The 21,965-nt window shown below is 43.4% G+C and overlaps 1 protein-coding gene across 1 annotated transcript in view; it reads left to right on the forward strand.

Moving 5' to 3' along the window:
- LOC124117916 (probable methyltransferase-like protein 24) overlaps positions 1-19,961 on the forward strand; it is a 37,978-nt gene extending 18,017 nt beyond the window's left edge. The window contains exons 5-9 of the mRNA XM_048395059.1: positions 13,411-13,478; positions 14,292-14,420; positions 15,009-15,083; positions 15,755-15,890; positions 16,509-19,961. Of these exons, the coding sequence (XP_048251016.1) occupies positions 13,411-13,478; positions 14,292-14,420; positions 15,009-15,083; positions 15,755-15,890; positions 16,509-16,805 (705 nt within the window). The 3' untranslated portion in view covers positions 16,806-19,961. The remainder of the gene's footprint in view (positions 1-13,410; positions 13,479-14,291; positions 14,421-15,008; positions 15,084-15,754; positions 15,891-16,508) is intronic.
- Positions 19,962-21,965: the final 2,004 nt, after the last annotated feature.

Consider the following 21,965-nt stretch of genomic DNA (forward strand, 5'->3'; position numbering starts at 1 on the left):
ATGAATCTAGCAAGATTTTTGACTACGGTAGTATCGTTCGAGTCTTCATGTAGTGGAACTGGGATAGCTGTGGTCTGATAAAGGGTAGTGGCTTCCTTAAACGGGGTGATGGGGACTAATAGGGACAGGAAAAGAATATCCCCTTTCCGGGTGACTTTCACATGTGCTTGGGTGTAATATTGACGCGGGTCCTTATGAACGAGGTCAAAGTCGGGATAATGTAAGGCTAACTGAAGTCGAATTCTATTTATTACTACTCTGAGCGTAGATAATGGAATCAAGTCTTGTGGTAGTTGACCTTGTAGGAGTTTTGATGCACTGGTCAGGAGGTCCTGTGCGTGTGCGTTCAGTTCATTGGTAAGGTGCAGCTGTTGTGTGGTTAATGTGAGTAGGGTGGCAAATAATTGTTTGTACCAGTCATTCTCTCGGAGGCTACGTTTTGATGCCAGGACTATTTGGTTGTGATTAAGCGTTACAATTCTCACTAGGTTATCCAGGCGGGAGTTAATTTTTGTCATATATGATGCCATGGCGTGCCCCGTGAGGTTAAAGGCTAGGTCTCGTAAGTGAACTTCATTTGCTAACAGTCTGACATGATCCGCAATGATCTTTAAATCCCTTTCTGTGGCGACCCCAGCGAGGCCCTTAGCTATGGTACCCAAAAATGGTAATAAGCTGCGTTGTTGGCGCGATTGGCTTTGAGGTTCTGTACTTTCTGGTATGAAATGTTTGATGGTGTCGAGGGTATCCTGTATGTGTTGGGTTGCGGCGTTGTGTATGTCCCGAGTGTAATTCAAGAGTGGTTCCGTTACGTTCTTTGTCTGTAAGCATCGGGCTGGAGTACCCTTAAATGCAGCGACACATCGCGGGAACTTGAATGTGAGATCTGTAGGAAGTGTCTTCGGCAGTGTCAGTGCAAATGTGTGTACCCAAGTTTGGTCGTATGTTTTGAGTCTCCCCAAATTTTTAAACAGGACCCCAAAATGTAATCTTTGGAGATCATTTTCCAGACTAAGTGTCCCTTGTGTACTCCAAACCAGGCTTAGGATGGTGGTCGTCAACAGCCAGAGCAACATCTCGCCTGGGAACAGATAAAGATGACCTTAGTGATAGTATTTGGGGCCCTATTGTGGAATGCAATAACTTCATATCATACACTCTTTTGTTCCCAATGTCCTAATGGACAAGGTATTGTGTAAGGTGAAGTTCCTGTCAGTGCATTGCCCGTGTACCCTGGACGTGATTGTGTCGGTGCAAGTGGCTGAATTACTTTACTAATTCCCATGGTAGCAGGCACTTCCTATTATTTGATACCAGTTTCCTACATGTCACCCACCTCCATTGCGCACTGGTGGTAGGCGACATGTTCTTAATCCTGACCCCCTGATATCTGTCCTATGATACGCTACATCACTAACTCCACCTAAATAATTATAATATCTTCGACAAGAACCCAACTCGTCGGCATTACTTCCTCGACAAGAACCATCTCGTTGGCATTTCTTCCTCGACAATAAACCATCTCGTCGGCATTACATCCTTGGCAATAAACCAGCAACCATCTCGTCGGTATTACATCCTCGACAAGAAACCATCTCGTCGGTATTACATCCTTGGCAATAAACCAGCAACCATCTCGTCGGTATTACATCCTCGACAAGAAACCATCTCGTCGGTATTACATCCTCGACAAGAAACCATCTCGTCCGTATTACATCCTTGGCAATAAACCAGCAACCATCTCGTCGGTATTACATCCTCGACAAGAAACCATCTCGTCGGTATTACATCCTCGACAAGAAACCATCTCGTCGGTATTTCGTCCTCGACAAGAAACCCATCTCGTCGGCAGTACGTCCGTGGCAATAAACCATCTCGTCTGCATTACATCCTTGGCAATAAACCAGAAACCATCTCGTCGGTATTACATCCTCGACAAGAAACCCATCTCGTCGGCAGTACGTCCGTGGCAATAAACCATCTCGTCTGCATTACATCCTTGGCAATAAACCAGAAATCATCTCGTCGGTATTACATCCTCGACAAGAAACCCATCTCGTCGGCAGTACGTCCGTGGCAATAAACCATCTCGTCTGCAGTACATCCTTGGCAATAAACCAGAAACCATCATCGTCGGTATTACATCCTCGACAAGAAACCATCTCGTCGGCATTACATCCTCGACAAGAAACCATCTCGTCGGCATTATATCCTCGACAAGAAACCAGAAACCATCTCGTCGGCATTACATCCTCGACAAGAAACCATCTCGTCGGCATTACATCCTCGACAAGAAACCAGAACCATCTCGTCGGCATTACATCCTCGACAAGAAACCATCTCGTCGGCATTTCATCCTCGATAGGGACCCATCTCGTCGGTATTTCTTCTTGGTAGTCATTTTCAGCTTATGTTAAGTTCTAAGTGTACCCGCTACCATGCTATGTCTGTGTTTCAATTCCCTTCAATGTTTTTTTTTTCCCTTGTCTTGATGTGTTTGTGTCGTGGTGTCTCAGGTGTCTTCTAAACTCTTGTATTTAAGCTGTCCCTATAGTGTATGAGTCTTTGTTGGATACTGAGTTCGGGGTTGTTGGTTGTGTTGTTGTCTGACGTGTTTTCATATTCCATGTGCGGCCAGCGTGGAAGTTCTCTGTCAACATGTCAGGGAGTATTGTGTGAGGAACCCAACGGCTCCGAGTCTCCCCCGCGTACTTAACTTTGTAGTGTCGGACCCTTCCCATTCGTTTGGATTGGAGTATTTTCTCCACGACCGGCTCATCCTTGGATAGGTCGTGGCATGGGGGTGCTCCAGTTGTTTGGGTAGTTTCTTGGATTTTCCGTTGTAGGATGGACAGTGGTACATCGTCTTCTGGATCCCATTCCTCCTCATCAGAGTCGGTGTTGGTGGGATCAGGGTCCTGTGTGCCAATGTGATCTGGCAATACCACATACGTCGGCCGGTTTTCAGGTCCAAGGTATGGTTTCAGTCGGTTTGCATGCACTGGAGCCCGTAGGGGTCTGTGTGTTCCACAACGACGTAGAAGGTAGTTTGGGGTTTCGTACGCGAATACAATGTAGAATGGTCCTGTGTATGCTCGTTGGAGCTTCCTTGACACATGGGGTAACAGGTTGCCTTTCTTGAGCCACACTTTTTGTCCTACGGTAAAGGTCGGCACTTGTGCTTTGAGATCATATCTTGCAATTGACGGAGGTCAGTCCTGATTTTGTATGGCAGGTCCGCGGGAATAGGTTGAAGGATGTTATCAATAGGAAGTCGTGGTTCCCTGCCATACACCATGAAGTATGGGGAATAACCCGTGGAGTTTATTGCCGGACTGAGCCGATATCCCGCCATAATGCTAGGGAGTAAGTGGGGCCATGCGTCTCTGGCATCTTCACAGTAGACCCTGATGGCTTGAGATATCACACTATTCATGCGTTCCACAGCTGCATTTGTTGCGGGATGGAATGGTGACGTCCTTAGCCGTTTGAATTCAAGGAGTTTGCACAGCTCCGAGAGGATTCGTGAAATAAACTCCCCCCCATTGTCTGTTAGCAATGCTCTTGGGGTAGAGTGCCTGGTGATGATGCCATCGTAAAAAGCTGTGGCTACTTCCTTGGCTTTCTTGGATCTGAGAGGAAAAGCTTCAGGCCAACGAGAGGCCGAGTCAACACAGACTAAGACATACTGGTACCCTTCGCTGGTGGTTGTAAATTTCCCAAGGAGGTCGATAGACCATCGGTCAAATACATCCACTATTTCCAGTGGTTTCAGTGGTGCCGGATGGTAGTGGAAGTCCCGTTTAGCTGTTTGACAAGGTACACACGTAGCGATCCACATTTTGACGAAGCTGTACATACCCTTCCAATAATACTTCAAGCGGATGGCTGCATAACAACGGTCTACCCCTGGGTGTGCTGCCAGAAGATGGTCATGGAAGGCCCGAACAATGTCTTGTCTGAGGGGCTTGGGTATGCAGATTTGGCGATAAGTCCGCATAGGTAGCTCCGTGCGATCCCTTGGCATATAGAAATGTACCAGTAGGCCATCGTCGAGCTCATAATCCGCAGCTTCTAGGATTACTTTTCTGGCTGCCTTGTCTCCATCTGGCAGTGTCCCATCAGTTAGGTAGTTCATGACATCTCTGAAGATGGGGTCTGCATTTTGTAGCCCTTTAAGGTGATCAGGTGATATTCCCTCCAGGTACTTTAATTTTTCCATGTTCCAGGGAGCCTCCGTAGCTACCGCCTGGCTACACGTTGTGTCGGCCGCGTCTGGGGTGTTAATGATTGTATCAATTCCCAACAGCTCTTCTTGTTCGTCATCTTCCCGGCTAGGGTAGGGGCGTCGACTGAGTGCATCTGCATTCCCGTTCTTGGGGCCTGGCACATAGGTAATGTGTAAATCGTACTGCGACAGTAGTATGCTCCAACGACCCAGGCGTCCCGTCGCATCCTTGATTGTGTTTAAGTATTGGAGAGCTGCATGGTCTGTGATCACTCTGCAGCGGCTATCCGCCAAAAAGGGGTGGAAATGTTTGAGGCCCAGGACAATAGCAAGGCACTCTTTTTCTGTGATGGAATATTTCTTTTGAGTTGGAGACAGGCTCTTTCCCGCGAATGATATGGGGTGTTCCTTGCCGTCAGCATTCTTTTGTGATAACACGAAACCCACACACTGTTCTGATGCATCGCATGCCAGAATGAATGGTCTAGAGAAGTCCGGGTATGCTAATACCGGCGCAGAAGTCAGTGCTGTCTTCAAAGTTGTAAAAGCCTTTTCTGCGGCTGCAGTCCAAGTGTACGAGATGTCCTTGCGTAGTAAGAAGTGCAGAGGTTCGACAATGTTGGCGTACCCCTTGATGAATTTCCTATAATATCCTGCTAGTCCCAAGAAGGACCGGAGGGCTTTGGTGTTAGTAGGTTGTGGATAGTTCACCACACTGTCTACCTTGGCTGGATCCATTGCCACACCATCCTTAGATATGACATGACCCAAATAGTGGATGGTAGAAAGGGCAAAGTGACATTTGGTAGGTTTAAGTTTCAATTTCGCCATCCTGAGTTTGTTAAAAACTGCCTCCAAATGGTCTAAGTGCTCTTCGAATGTTTTGGAATAAATCAAAAGGTCGTCCAAATAACTTAGGACCGATTTCCATGACATCGAGGAGAACAAGGACGAGATAATAAATGAGAAGCAGCTTGGGGCGTTGACCAGCCCGAAAGGCATGACTTTGAACTGATATGCCCCCTCCCCTTGCACAATAAATGCGGTTTTCATTTTACTGTTCTCGGCCATCGGCACTTGGTGATATCCCGCCATCAAATCCAAGCTCGTGTAATAACTGGCTTGGCTTGTCCCAAGAGACATCAACGATTGGTCAATATTCACTAATGGCCAATGCTCGACCGATGTGATTCGGTTAAGCCGGCGAAAATCGACACAAAATCTTGTCGTCGAGTCCTTCTTTTTGACCAGTAAGACAGGGGCCGCCCATGGTGAGAAGGATGGCTCGATGATGTCATGATCCAGCATTTGTTGTACATGTTTACTAATTTCTTCCCGTTGATTTGGATTGACAGGGTAGGGTCGTTGGCGTAAGGGTAGGTGGGACCCGGTATCGATGTGGCATTCAAAGAGGTGGGTGCGTCCCAGTTCCGTAATGTCTTTGGCGAAGACATCGCGATGTCGGCCCAAGAATAGTAATAAGGTATCCCGTTCTTCATCAGTAAGGTTGTCCTGAGTTAAATTCAGATCCAGCTCCGCAGCTTGTTTGAAGTATTTGTCCTGAGTTGGCTTATCAAGCTGAAGAAGGTTGTTTAATATGGATGGCGGCTCTCGTTTTGTTGTTGTCATCTTATTTGTGATGATGTCATGGGAGGTGACGTCATTGTTGACAGATGACACCGGCAGTGGGGGTACAACTGATGTGACATCATTGTTGACAAGTGACACCATGTGTGGTGACTGATCATTTGTGTCAACAGGCAGTGGGGGTACAACTGAGGTGACATCATTGTTGACAAGTGACACCATGTGTGGTGACTGATCATTTGTGTCAACAGGCAGTGGGGGTACAACTGATGTGACATCATTGTTGACAAGTGACACCATGTGTGGTGACTGATCATTTGTGTCAACAGGCAGTGGGGGTACAACTGAGGTGACATCATTGTTGACAAGTGACACCATGTGTGGTGACTGATCATTTGTGTCAACAGGCAGTGGGGGTACAACTGATGTGACATCATTGTTGACAAGTGACACCATGTGTGGTGACTGATCATTTGTGTCAACAGGCAGTGGGGGTACAACTGAGGTGACATCATTGTTGACAAGTGACACCATGTGTGGTGACTGATCATTTGTGTCAACAGGCAGTGGGGGTACAACTGAGGTGACATCATTGTTGACAAGTGACACCATGTGTGGTGACTGATCATTTGTGTCAACAGGCAGTGGGGGTACAACTGAGGTGACATCATTGTTGACAAGTGACACCATGTGTGGTGACTGATCATTTGTGTCAACAGGCAGTGTAGGTACAACTGAGGTGACATCATTGTTGACAAGTGACACCATGTGTGGTGACTGATCATTTGTGTCAACAGGCAGTGGGGGTACAACTGAGGTGACATCATTGTTGACAAGTGACACCATGTGTGGTGACTGATCATTTGTGTCAACAGGCAGTGTAGTTACAACTGAGGTGACATCATTGTTGACAAATGACACCATGTGTGGTGACTGATCATTTGTGTCAACAGGCAGTGTAGGTACAACTGATGTGACATCATTGTTGACAAGTGACACCATGTGTGGTGACTGAGCATTTGTGTCAACAGGCAGTGTAGGTACAACTGATGTGACATCATTGTTGACAAGTGACACCATGTGTGGTGACTGATCATTTGTGTCAACAGGCAGTGTAGGTACAACTGATGTGACATCATTGTTGACAAGTGACACCATGTGTGGTGACTGATCATTTGTGTCAACAGGCAGTGTAGGTACAACTGATGTGACATCATTGTTGACAAGTGACACCATGTGTGGTGACTGATCATTTGTGTCAACAGGCAGTGTAGGTACAACTGATGTGACATCATTGTTGACAAGTGACACCATGTGTGGTGACTGATCATTTGTGTCAACAGGCAGTGTAGGTACAACTGATGTGACATCATTGTTGACAAGTGACACCATGTGTGGTGACTGAGCATTTGTGTCAACAGGCAGTGTAGTTACAACTGATGTGACATCATTGTTGACAAGTGACACCATGTGTGGTGACTGATCATTTGTGTCAACAGGCAGTTGCAACGTATCTGATGTAACATCCTTATTGACATGTGACGCCCGTGTGCTTTGGCTCTCTGAGTCCGTCATTACCAAGTGAACACCTAAGTCAAAATCCTCCTCCAAAGTTTCAAAGTCTGCTACAACCGTTCCGGTGGGAATGTTTACTGTTGTGCTTTTGGGGTTTAGTACCCGGAAGGGTGCACTCATTTTATCTAAAGATACCAGACAATGGCTACCAACTATAGAATAAATTTGTGCGAGAGTAGTAGAAGGTTTCAGCAATCCAGTGAGTCCATTAGTTCCGGATGTAATTTGTACTGAAAAGCAAGCCTCCGCGTGTGGGGGAATAGACAGTTGACTTTCCGTGCGAGCTGCCAATGTGGGGTAGGGTGTGAGAAAGGGTGTAGCTGTGAGGCCCTTGTGTAAGACTAACTGTCGTTTAGTGAAATCAATTGAAGCTACATGGTCAGTTAGGAAATCCAAGCCCAGTATAACTTCTTGTTGTAACCCTTCCACAACATAAAATGTCTGAGACAGCTTTAAGTGTGCTACTGTGATTGGTAGGGTAACCATTCCTGTTATGGTAAGTGGAGTACCATCTGCCCCAGCTAGCTTAACCCGTGGAGCAAGTTGTAGGTGTTGTGTTTCATTGATGCCTAAACTCTGATAGTGGTGTAAGTTGAGACATGATGATGAAGCCCCGGTGTCTACTAAGGCGCGAAATCCTTGGACTTAATGGTGATGGCAATCATGCTGTTAGCCAGATGTATACTGTTAATCGTCTGGAGGGACGGCACGATAACAGGAGGGGGGGAAGAGGGGCGAGAATCTTTGGTGGTTGGTGAGCCGTGTTGGCTCCTTTCATTTAAGACCGGCCCTGCACAAAGGTCATCCCTACCCCCCAAGATGGGTTGACCTATTCTATTTCTACTAGCCCAGTTCACTAGGAGAGGGGAGTCAGGTGGAGTACGGATACCATCTGTTCGGCTTCCCATGTTTGGCGCGGGGGTGTCAGGTAGGTTATTCCGGACTGATTCTTTATCATGATCAGTTCCGAAAGCATTTACTGGTTGAGGAGGGGAGGTGGGTAGGAAACTATCAGGATCTTCATCCTTGGTTTCTGACACTTGATATCCTACGGACTGGTCCACTGACGTTGGAGGGGAAGTAGGAAGGAAACTAACTCTCTTCCGCGGATATGGTTTCAAAACTGAGTACTCTGTGGTGAGGTTAGCCGTTTGTGTGAGGGGTTGGTACTGAGACAGTTCCCCGGGCTGCTGCCGCCAGCCAGATGTGTTGTGAAGTGTAGGGGGGGCAGGAGGTGTCGACCCACGTTCACTGGTGATTACTGAGGGTCCCGGTTCACTGTGTACCTCTAAGCTTATTGGAATGTCAGTATGTTGATATAATTGTGGTTGATAGTCTATGGGGCTATTTTCAAGTTCCTGGCGTCAAACTGGGGGTTGCCTTGTGGTACACCACCGAGCAATGTGTCCTTGTTTGTTACAGCGAAAACACTGTATTAATCGGGCTCTACATTCCCTGGGATGCACATGCATCATACCGCATCCGCGACACGTGTATGCACGGTTGGTTGGTATTGGATTTCGTTGGGGGGTAAAACCCTCCGGTTTATACTGATAGTTTCCCTGAGGTAAGTACCGGTCGTTACGACTGGTGGGTGACCGCGCCTGGGCATATGGATAATTTTGTGACTGATAAGGCCTTTGCCGAGTAGGCGTTGCCATGTTTCCTGTGTAGTTTGGTGGTACCTGTGGTGTCTGGTGTTGCAAGTATTGGCTTAGGTCTACCACATTTACTGGTTGTGTTGTATTTTGCCGGGAGTTGGTGGTAAGCTCATCTACCTGTTCACTTAACAAATGGATAGCGTGCATGACTCGTGAGTCGTTTTCCTGACAGTCAGTTGCATCAGCGATTTCTGCGCTCTGTACTACTTCAGCAAGGGTAGAATGTGGCCTAGTGAGCACAAATCTTTTGACACTTTGGCATGCATTTCTAAGAACGAGATCCCTGATAAAATCGTCACTGTTTCTGCCAATAATAGCTGCCTGATGCCTGACTGCTTGTAAAAAGTCAGCGAATGGTTCAGCCTGTTTTTGTTTCCTATCAATGAGTTCGTTAGCTCTTCTTAACATAACTATTGAGTTGGGAGCATAACGTTGTAAGAATGACTTCCTCAGGCTCTGCCAGGAGCAATTATCCCTAGCTAACGTCCCTTCAAACCAGTGTGAGGCTTGTGCTGTTAGATATAACGGCAACAGTTCCCGCTTTTCCTCCTCTGTGTACCCATGTACCTTACAGTAGCGTTCATATTTCTTTAACCATCCCTCTGCTTTTAAGGGATCATGCCCATCGTACGGTTGCATCGGCACCGCGGACAGTGAAACAGCCCTTGTGATCGTATGAGTGGGGTTCCCTGTCCCTGACGAATTTGAATTGTTGCTATACGGGGGAGCCAGTGCATTTGTCTGATATGCTGGGGGGGCAGGACAGCTGGGAACATTTACCGTGCGCGTGGTGGGAGTAGTGAATATATCTGTCTGTAACAGCTGAGAGTCTGCTACAGGCGTGTTAAAGGGTGTCCAGTCGAATGGTAGAGGGGGGTGGTCCGAGGTTGTGTTACTGGGGGCTGAGATAGGGGTGTCTATTGACGTTACGGTTGTTGTTGTGCTAGTCATGGTTGTAGTGCTCTCTGGTTCATCGGGGCATGTTTTATTACTAGCACATGGTGATGAAAACAATGCTGACCAGGCTGGCCTAGAAGTAGGGACTGGTGTTAGGCACTGCTGATTTACTGGCTTAACTGATATGGGTTTTTCGCTAGCTTGGGGAGTAAGTGGCATGCTTAATTCAAGGATCTCGCTCTTTTACAATAATTACATGAATAATTATGTTCACTATCATGCATCAATATCTGCTTACCTAATCGACTTGATCCACGAATTTGGCAATAAACACAAATGTCAATTGTCAAAATGTCACCACTTAAGAGTTCTGTTTGGATTCCTTGCACTTCTCTCGTCCCCTTGATCCAGCACTCTTCAGTCTTCCTCCAAATCGTCCCCCGTCTATCTCGGTGTGGTCGAGGCTGTGCAACCGTTTGCACCGTTCCTTCCTGTTTAGAACAGGTAATTCGCTCGCGCTACCTCTCCGCGTTGCTATCTGGCTAGTGTACACACTGTACACAGTTACCTTACTTGTGCAACCGCTGTACAAGTCCACTTTACTTGCGCAACCGCTGCGCAACGTGATCTTGCTTTGTGCAACCGCCGCACAACGTTACCCGACAATGCTTTTTGGCAGTAATTGCTACGCCACGTCACTTTACTTGTGCGACCGCCGCACAGTTTTACTTTTACTTGCGCAACCGCTGCGCAATGTTACTTTGCTTGTGCACCCGCTGCACAACGCTACCTGACAATGCTTTTTGGCAGTAATTGCTACGCCTCGTCACTTTACTTGTGCGACCGCCGCACAGTTTTACTTTTACTTGCGCAACCGCTGCGCAATGTTACTTTGCTTGTGCACCCGCTGCACAACGCTACCTGACAATGCTTTTTGGCAATCGTCAGGGAAGATCGTACCCCGCATCAAACCACCACGTATCCAAGGTACTTTTCGCCCCTTAATTACAGGTGTTAATTGGTGTTAATTAACCGGAGTGTAACAGTCGTTACCTCCTCACCTGTACCACGGTAATCCCCTCGTTCTTGGTGCTGACAGACTGGGATGTTACGAGAGGTACAAGGTCAGTACCCGAGGGCCTTGGATGAATTACCGTAGTTCTCCCAAAGAGCACAAAGAGTTTCTTTCGTTGATGACTGTTTATTCAATCACTAATGATTGATCACCAACTTCTGGTCACGATGGTTTATGAACTTTAGCAGCAAAGCTTCAGTCCTGGCCGAAATACTGGAGGTGTAAACTGGTGTTTTTCAGAGTAAGGTCGAGATTGTGGTGCTCAATTGGGATCCTCCAGTCTCCCCGAACCTTGGGTCTCCCCGTCCTTTTTACCCCAAGCTTACGTCAAGGTTTTACCCATTTTTTCCTATTTCATTGGTCAAACACCTTTCCCCCCTTACCTTAGGTCGTTCTTCCCCACTCTTCTCTAATAACCAGAACCTTATTCGGACTTGCTATCATGTAACTTCTTACCCCTTGGAATTCGGACTATTTTCCTCCCTCAGACCATATATGTCCAAAGTCCCTGACGTTCCCGTACCTCCCAACTCTATTTTTCCCTTTTATCTATTTCTCATCTGTTAATTATATTTCGTTCATGTATAACCCTCGACCTACTGCCCTCGTCCCTGGATCCTCGTGGCCAGGCATGCTCCCGTAGTCTTCAAGTAACCAGAGCTGCCTGTTTTATACATTTACCTATTCCCGACTTACCGACCCCAACTCTCCCTCTTGATCTTTTATAGAATCAGAATGTATCTTAATGCTTATTAATTACTTTAATTACTTGCTAATTATCTAAATGTATATTACACTTTTATGCCTATAATAATGCCTATAATACTAGAACATTCCTAAAAGCTGCGAAAACCATACTCAGTCACTCAGTCACTATAATGTCTATCTATCTTTGGCAACAATTTAACAGCAGCATCGATTTCGTGATGTTGGTATTTTTGCGTTGATCAAAACAATCACGAATCAGTCTCACATTCCTGAACCTTTTGTAATAGCACCAAGGCAGCTAGGGTTCTAATACACCGCTACCTAAACCCAAGCTTCATTTCTGAAGTGATGATTTGAACTTCAACCAATTGTGCATTCTCATGATCAGAAGCAGATTGGTAATATTTAAAATAAGTTTCAATATCTCAATAGTCTCAGTGCTCTGGTTCAAATAATCACTGTTTTTTGTGCTTGCTGCTGATGATGATGTGACTTGTCAAGCAGCATCACCGATGGCAGAAAGAAGATCTGGCAAAGATCCCTTATCTCTGCTGTATATTCCAAATATTCTTTAATCTCTGTAATTTCTGCGTCACCTTAATCCATCAGCTTTGAAAGTAGATAAGCATTTGCAGATACCGATTGCGTAAACATGACCTGTTCTGGTAAAGGCTTCATCTTAGATGTCCGTATGTACAATTGTTGACAACCCTCCAATTTGAGTTTCGTCACTGACGACCTAGGCTTTGTGACGAAATCAGGGGCCTCTCACCTTTAACTTTTCGTCCACCTTCATCTCGGTTGAGGAGGCCATCCATTGAACATCGGCCAAGACACTTCTACAAATGCACATCGGATAGTCCTTTAGATCATTCAGCTCTTTGTTAGGCGCAAGTGTTTTCGTATTGATAGGAGCAGCAGCTTTCATTTCAGTTAATACCTGCATAGTCTTCAACAATGCGTGTGTCGCTACTTGAAACTATTTTATGGCATTGCTACTCCAAAGGAAATTATAGGTCCATAACATCCTCAAGAGACAACGGCTTAATTCCACACAATTCTTCATCCTCAAATATCTGTGTCGTTTTACTGGTGAGTTCACCATCGCGACACAATTTGACCATATCTAAAACCGATAGTGATCACCATTACGTTTTCCGCAAAAAGGGCCTTAACCCAACGTGAGTAATGTAACAGTACTGTCCATATTTGCTGTACAGTTCGTAACGAGGAGGGTCCGGATTAACTGAGACCGGTACTGTTTGCTAGTTTTTTTAACGCTGCACTAAGCTTCATCTTTCAGCTATTAATTAATTCTTGGGGACCTATATTCTGACCCGCAGTCCCCGCAGGGAGACAAGCATAGGTTCTTTGGGACCTATTTTCTGACCCGCAGTCCACACAGGGAGACAAGCATAGGTTCTTGGGGACCTATATTCTGACCCGCAGTCCACACAAGGAGACAAGCATAGGTTCTTGGGGACCTATATTCTAACCCGCAGTCCCCACAGGGAGACAAGCATAGGTTCTTGGGGACCTATATTCTGACAGTAGCTAAAGTACAGTAGCTAAAGACGAACCTACAATAGGCGTCACGCCGCAATAGCTTTGTGAAATGTGAGTCTTAACCATTATTATATGGTATCACACACTATTACCTATATATTTCCATGATTTAGGTTCGCCTACCGGAGAAAGATGTAATAGAGAAAATGTCCATCAGTGAAGCATTCAAAACGTTCCACAGGTGGGTGTATTAGGTGGATATAGTAACAGAAATGGACATATTGTCATGAGTTAACGCACACAATTGTGTAATATTCTTGACACCTGTGGACAGAAATAAGTACAATATTCTTGCAATGAAAGTGTATTAGTGAGTGAGTTTGGTGTATTGCCTCTCTGAACATTATTTCGGTTACATCACGGCGTACCAGCTTGATGTGGGAGGAAAGCCCGACATGATGCAGGTCTTAGACGTTTTACCGTTTTCGTGAAACCCACGAGCAGGGATATGACAAACCCAGAAACCTAATCAGGGAGAACCGTTGATAGTGGGTTCGAAACCCAGATTTGAACTGGTAATCCTCTTCGGCTTCTCAGTACCATGCCAGTGTATGTGACATAGTGTTACGGCAACTAAAATGCAACACCACAATTATTTACAGAGGTGTGTCCTTCAATGTGCAAACAGTGGTCTAACATAAATCGTTGGTGCAAATCATGCCGTTGATGCCGATAAGTTCAATGATTTTATAAGGGCTTCAAAAAATATCGTGATAACGCCTTTGTCTATATCTCGCTCATGGGTGCAATCTGTGTTAATCAGGCTCAATAAAAGCCAAGGTTGCGAAATGTTTGGGGCACTAAATGATACAATAGTTCTTTGCCCAGCAATATTCCAGTTATATTGTGTCGGCCTGTAAATAATCTGGACCGGACAATCCAGGGCTTGATATTGCAAGCAACGATCCACGCCGTCGGGGTCCAATTGCACATAATCAACCAGGATCACAGAGCCTGACTACCTATTCCATTTGGAACTCTACTTGTTATTCAGTTACCTTGACAACGTAGATATGTTGTGCAAGCGAAAGCTGCGCATGGGCAAACTCGGAGACGGAGGCTGGGAGATATGTGATGACGCAGAATACCGACCAGTAAAGCCTTGCATTGTGTATTCCTTTGGGTGAGTTGTCAACTGACTGGAATATATAGTTGTCTTAGATACAGAAACAAACATTGATTACGATGGCATGACCCATGTATGAATGCCAACGAAACACTTTGAATTGGAATGTAAGGCACAAAGGTGTCCTTTTCAAATGTAAAAAAATGTTTAGTTATACAACACGGACCCTTTAAAGATAATCTCACAGAATTCAGATCTGTTACTCCTATACGATACCACTCCATGGGGGCTGCGCCAGGGGAACATGAAAGTCAGCCAATCAGCGTCTAGGCATCTAAATTCTCGATTGAATGAACGAATCATTCGGGCGCAAATGTCTGAAAACAAACAGTTGATCATGTAATTAAATGTAACTGAATTATTGTGTTTTATGTACTTTGAAGGGTCAATGGCGCATGCATCCTTCATTTTGATTGATGTATAGTATCGGAATAAATGATCTGACTTTAAAGCTATTACTTTAAACTGTTGTGCACTGCCGTGCATGTATACCCACGCCGTATTGTACCTAACTGGTTACATGATAAGACACGCATATTTTAAAACTTTTCACAGCGAAGTAATATTGTTGTTGTTTTACTGCAGAATCAACAACGATTTTTCTTTTGACGATGAAACGGCCAAAAACTATGAGTGTGACGTCTTTTCCTTTGATCCGAGGTTTGTACAGGCGCTTGTTCAAACCTACTTATACGTTATCCACTGGTTTGTTTGTTGTTTAACACCACACTCCGCCATATTCCAGCAATATCAACGGCTTTTTATTAATTGAGCCTTGAGAAACCAATGATTGATATTGAGCAATGTCACCCGCCGTGGGGGTACGATAACATGCAATCAACCAAATGACCGAGCCTGATCACCCGAATCATGAAGTCGGCTCTTTAGAACAGCATATGTTGCTGAGGACCAATTCTAACCAGGAATCCCCACGGGGTAAGAACTCATAACGAGGACTGTCTGAAATGAACCAAGTTTGTCCGAACGCATTGGGTAAAGGGAAGTAACTCGATTCGTTATGTTCTTTTTTTCATTCAATACAAGTGTTTTGTTAACGCAGTGAAACTGCGTACATATATTCGGGACCTTTATGAATGAATGTCGGTAAGATAAATTCGTTGTCAACCGATCCCTCGGGGAGTTTGGTGCGACAACTTATGATATACCCATTGAGATCGGTTGGCAACATTTATTGTAACTAAAATACCTGACGTGGGATAACATGTTTTTCTTTTTGAATAGATCATTGTGGACAGTTTTGCCATTGAATTTGATGTCCATGTCTCTGATTACTGATGTAATATATTAATAACACGTGCATCATATTTCAGTATGAAACAAAAAAGTTACCAGAGATCACCACGGGTGCGGTTTTTAAGTTTAGGTATTGATGGAAAGGACTACAAGAAGGGTTCCTGGGATCTCCATTCATTGACCAGTTTCAAGAAAATGTTGAACCACACAGGGGTCAGTGATACGGAAATATTATGATATTTACATCATTAATAACAAACCTCCACAAACTAATTTAGAACTTTTTGTTATTAATGTCTCTACTCTACGTTTAATTTAAATGACCCCCAATGGAAGATGAAAATTCGTATCGTTCATTTGTTTGTTGCCAGACAATCCACTGATGAGCATTTACAACCCGGCCCATTTAGTCGCCCCAAATTTTTATATTATGTGTGCCATAATCCGTTATTGGTGAAAAGAAATTATCTTGAGTAACACAATTGAACCACGTATTTACATGAACGTGTCATTCAAAATGACGTTACAAGTTGACACGTGTTGTTACCCTTCTTGGCGCTCGGCATGAAGGGGTAAAACATTGATGGATCGGCTCGGAGTCAGTATAATGTGTGTGGGATATCTACATTAAACTGTGGCATGGTATCCCAGTGGGCTAGCACAATAAAACAGGCATACGTCAGCCGCACATACACGTGCATGCATGTCGCTATAAGTGAAATAACCTTGAACACGACATTGAACCCTATTTCACATAATTTCAAACCAAAAATGTTATTAAATGTGTAAGGATAATTTGTGATACAGTAAGATCCTTCTTTTGTTTTCCAGAGATTCATTGATGTTCTCAAGATGGACGTTGAACGGTCAGAATGGCCAGCGCTGCCCAACATGATCTCATCAGGGGAACTGTCTAAAGTCCGGCAGTTTCTCGTGGAGTACCACGGAAATTGTTACACTCAGAATGACTGCCGCAATAAACTGAACATTTTGAAAGACATCTATGATAAAGGATTTAGGAAGTTTTATGTTAACAAAAATCATCATTGTGGATTTGAAAATAATTTATTTCCTGTCGTAAGGACAGAATGCTATGAGATTCATTATGTGAATATCAACATACAGTAAATTCCATATTTGATCATTTTCAGAACATACATTTCAAAGTCTGCCGCAACTTCAAAATTTCCGGATCGCCGTCATATAGCTGGGTTCAGTGTGAACAACCAACAAACAAACAAATCAAAATTTTAACACTCTCTTTTGTTCCATTTTTTGCTCTAAGACGATACCTTCAGATCAGTATAACAGGACTTTCTTAATCTACATGTATGTCTGTCGCTGTAAAACTACATTAACTATGTGTTCAGTACTATGTCAAAAAATAAAAACAACAAAACCCTTTCCATAACCACAAGAAATCTCTGAAAAAGCGGACTCGATTGTACGAGTCCGACTATATCATGAGGATGTGTTTATGACTCAATATAAACTAATCATCATACCAGGTGTTCGCGACAAGGTGGTCGTATTCAATCCCATTCGCCCTCAAGCAAGGCTATCAACCTGTAGGTCATATAATCACAGATGACTTCTCTATTCAGTATATGTGTTTATTCATAAAACCGAGAGGCCATAAGCCTATAGGTACATGTTTTATGGTATGGGTGTATATACATTTATAAGGTAACACATGTGGAACTTCTTAGCGTCATAGCATGCAATATGTACATTGACAATTGTTTCGTTATTACTACATTGTTACTTGACCTTAACGAAACAAATTTCGGTAAAATTCGGTAACGGATAAATTATCAATGAACTGATTTCTCAGTTCAGCATACAACGGATAAGGTGGTAAGAAATAGCATTCACTTTTTTCAGTGTTTAAATCACAAAACGGACAAATTCTGAGTTCTCTTACGATCCCGATATATCTTCCCGTCTCGATAAAGAGTTCGTATGAACTACATCTGAATCAGCTTTAACAGATTCAATATTTGGGGTTAATCTAGCTTCCGATTCCTTTATTGCAAACTTCAGCTCATCAAAGTTATCTCCTGTAGGTCCAGGATTAATTTCGATATCTTCGGAGAGATAAATAAGTGTCACAAAAGGTTGTCGCCTACGTTCGAGGGTATAGTTCAGATTTCGGTATGCAAACAATGTCGATTGTTTGTATACATGTTCATAAATTTCACCATCTGAGAACAAAGAGGATTGTGGTATGATGGCCGGTAATACCGATTGCATCGATGATGCTGCAGTAGATCCCAAATACCAGATTGTAAGAAATGGTGCTGTACATAACATCAGACGGTTGTCCATGTCGGTTCCTGCTGTCCACCCCGACGTCGAGGTGTAGGAGAGCACTGTCACCTGCATGTTTCTATGACGTGAACTTTTTGACGGACATTTGCCCCAGATTTTATTGTTTATTTCGCAGGTCATTTTTAATTAACGCCCGATTGCGCAGTGTGCTCTTTAGTTGACAATAACAACCTTCGTCACTTATCTAAATATGGACCAAACTTTCGCGAGCAACCTCCTACTAATTGGATTCACAACTTATGGATGTTGTCGGCATATGACAAAAAATGGTCCAAAGGAGAAGAGGCACATGTTGAATGTCTTTCGAAGTGGGTTTAGTCAGTGCGTGATGTTATTGGTAAAATTAAATAGAGGAAACGGAATTGGAATATACCCAGCCAGCTGTCATTCTAGGTTTGTAGTTGTTCCCACTGACAAGGCCTAAAATAGCATAACCATTGTATGTAAGCATCACTACATTAATTGTTTGATCAAAGAACTTGGCATAAATTACATCAAATAATGCCACAGTCATATAACGCCAGTATGTTGACTGGCGAAGAATTCTGCCCAAACCATGCATTCCTGATATCAACTTTTGACTTGACTCTAAAACCTGAAGACATATCGATTCCTCTTTTCTAGTGAATCCACGCAAAGAGAGATATATTGCTGGGTCCAGAAAATGTACCACCAAATCCCTGTCTCAAAGGCTAATTATAATCCTTAGTACAATCAAGAAAGAACTTTCTTTATATTGAAATACAGTATTTGACGCAAGTGGAATTAATACTATGTGGATTCCTAAAACCACAAGGGATTTTCTTGTCACAGAAATGAACCAGTTCCATTTTGTCAAAACATATGATTTTTCAACTTTGCACACCACCATCCCACATGACAAACTTTAGGAAAAACGTCATTCCTTGATTGATGGGGCTTTTGTTACAGTTATGTATCTATATTCAGAGATTCGGGACAATTTGTCAAAAATGAAAGCAAATGCTATCTACAGTTTACTGAGAAAACAATTTGTGAAATGCTGGACTTCATCATTGATAACATATATGTAAAACTTGGAAGTCCCCAAGGGCACCAACTGTGCTCTCCTTCTTGAATTGCGTATCTGTCTCTTTATGGATATGAATAGGAATTTCTGATTGGATTGGCGAGATCAAAGCAAGATATTTTGGCCAAGAAGTTTAACCAAAGCTTCAGGTATATCGATGATTTGATCTCGTACAATAACAATCACTTAGCCAATTCCCTTCCATTGATTTACCTGACCTGAAATAGAAATAAATGAGACCAGCGAGACCGCCTCATATGTTTCATATTTAGATCTAAGCATAAAGTTTCAGAATGATTTCAAAGAGCGCCATATGACTCTTGCACAGAAGGTGTTTGATCGAGATTACAACATTCAAGGCCTCAGTAAAGCTTTCAAAAATATTTATTGTAGACAATTGGGGGACATTTCCAAATTTGCCGCATCAGTGGCAAACATGACGTCCAATACAATTCCCTATTTCGACTTGTACCAAATGTTCACATGATTTGTTCAGGTGAACAATTGACTTTCCTTTGCATGTGTATGTGACGGGTGCCCCCTGTGGGGCAGGATACACTCACCTTTTCGCGAAAATCTGGTATCATCACTATTAGATTGTTAATCATTAATGCTCATGTTATAGTCAGAATCGTACTATCAAATCTCTCTTGAATATTGAAAGGGATTTGTTGCTTTTATGTCCATCCTTAAAACAGGCTTTGAATTCTTTGTGAGATGTATGTTGAGGGAATACTGAATTGTTTAATGTTATTGTAAATTTAAACAATGTATTTTGGTGGAATTTTCAATTATAAAGAATTATTTATGATATAATTCAGTTCAATTGTTATTTCACTCATTGAAGGCGCTAGGCATGATCATGAATAAAATTGAATTAATTAATTAATTAATTAATTAATGCTATTTTCGTTACTGGATGTAAGATGTGACCAGGGCACACCATATCAGGCAATACACATCATGTGTTTTTTTATGTTTAACAGACAATAAATAGACATCAGGCAATCAATGAGTTTCTCTTCGACAACATGGCTACAAATCCACAAATAGGGTTATTGTGAGTTTATACCTGCACATCATTCCAACACAGCCAGATTTTGTAATCTGCTCTTTCCTACAATGCTGAATGTTGACTAACTAGAATCTCTACTAAACTCAACGTTTATATGAACAAACTCATACAGTTCAACCTAGTTGTCTCGGATATGTCAATCTCATTAAAATCAGATCTTAGTTTTCGCTGTCGCTAATCAAAGATCTGAGGACATCACATTAAGGGTCACGTCAGACGACCTTTCATCCAACCAATCAGAGTGTCGCTTACCAGATCATGAAAGTGACAGTCGGAATGTGTTTTTTAATCATGCAACCACGATATATTTAACACGGGGTATTCCGAACGACAGTTACGGGTTTAATTTTTATATCCATACAATCTAGGCCATCTCTAAGCCATTCCAGCATGTTCTTCTTATCAGTTTTAACATTTTTAATGGAGAATACGTCAAAATATGTTTTGAGGCGTAGTCGCCAGATTGAAACTTATGTCGTAAAGCTCGAGAAAGCTACCTTCTGATTGGCCAAAGTCAGTCATTTCATTGGTCGATGAAAATTCGCGAAAGGTCGTTCTGACGTTCGTCCTCAGATCTTTGTTTTGCGGTCGTGAAAACTAAGATCTGATTTAATGAGATTGCAGATATGTCTAATGTCCGGTTGTGTTGAATTCAGTCCGGTTCCGGCAAATTATTACACGGTAAATGGTAATACGCATATACCTGTTGGAAATAAATTCAGTATCAGATAAGATGTCGGTCGTTACAAACGACAATACGAATATACCTTCCAGCTAATAAAATCACTGTCAGAAAAGATGTTAGTCGTTAACAAACGACAATACGAATATACCTTCCAACTAATAAAATCACTGTCAGAAAAGATGTTGGTCGTTAACAAACGACAATACGAATATACCTTGCAACTAATAAAATCACTGTCAGAAAAGATGTTGGTCGTTAACAAACGACAATACGAATATACCTTCCAACTTTCATTGTCAATATATGTGTGGCGGCAGGATCTGTCAGTGCACAGGCTACCGTTTAAGCATCTTGTGTCGCAACACCAGGTCTGTCTAGGTTATGGTTGAGGGGAGGTCAAATGTGGTTTTACTTTACTCAGGCACATTATACGGAGTCCGAACCGAGCATTCCTTGTGTAGTCCCTCTAATGCCGAGTGTCAGGCATGGTTACAACAAGTGCCTTCTTTAAACGTCTCTTGGTATGGTGTGACCAGGGGACCGAACAACGGACCTTCCGCTCTCCGGGCAGGCGCTCTATCCACTGGACCAAGGCTATGGTCAGTCGGGCTATGATGTAGATAGTGGCTTGAGGTTGTATATCAGAGTGGTCATACTACTGCATTCGTTACACTGCCTTCATGTGTTCACGTTAAGATTGGACTCGTTACCCTCGTCTTACACACACCCGCACATATACACCCATACCAAAACCCCATATACACACCCGACCCACGCCCACATACACACTCATCACAGTTTCTCATATTTCAATGCACTCATCTTGTCTCAGGACATCTACAATAGCTTCTGTTTGAATTCTTCATTCTGTTTTTTCAAGAGTGTCACCCATTTCCTCCTTACCAAGCAGATTAATATCTCCCTTTTTCTTTTGGAGACCTGGTGTTACCTTTATGCCGTCAAGGGAAAGACAAACACTGGTATCACTTGTTTGCTGGGCCAAAGCTTGTGGTACCTTCTCTGATAATCCAGTTGATATTTTCCGTTGCCAGGCACCATAATATGGATCAAATTCTCGTTTCATGGCTTGGATAATATTCGCCAAGATATGCCAGTTTCCAGAAGCATTTGGACCTAAACGAATATCGC

Source organism: Haliotis rufescens, unplaced genomic scaffold, assembly GCF_023055435.1.
Source record: "Haliotis rufescens isolate VD_foot unplaced genomic scaffold, xgHalRufe1.0.p SCAF_14, whole genome shotgun sequence".
Lineage (NCBI taxonomy): Eukaryota > Metazoa > Mollusca > Gastropoda > Lepetellida > Haliotidae > Haliotis > Haliotis rufescens.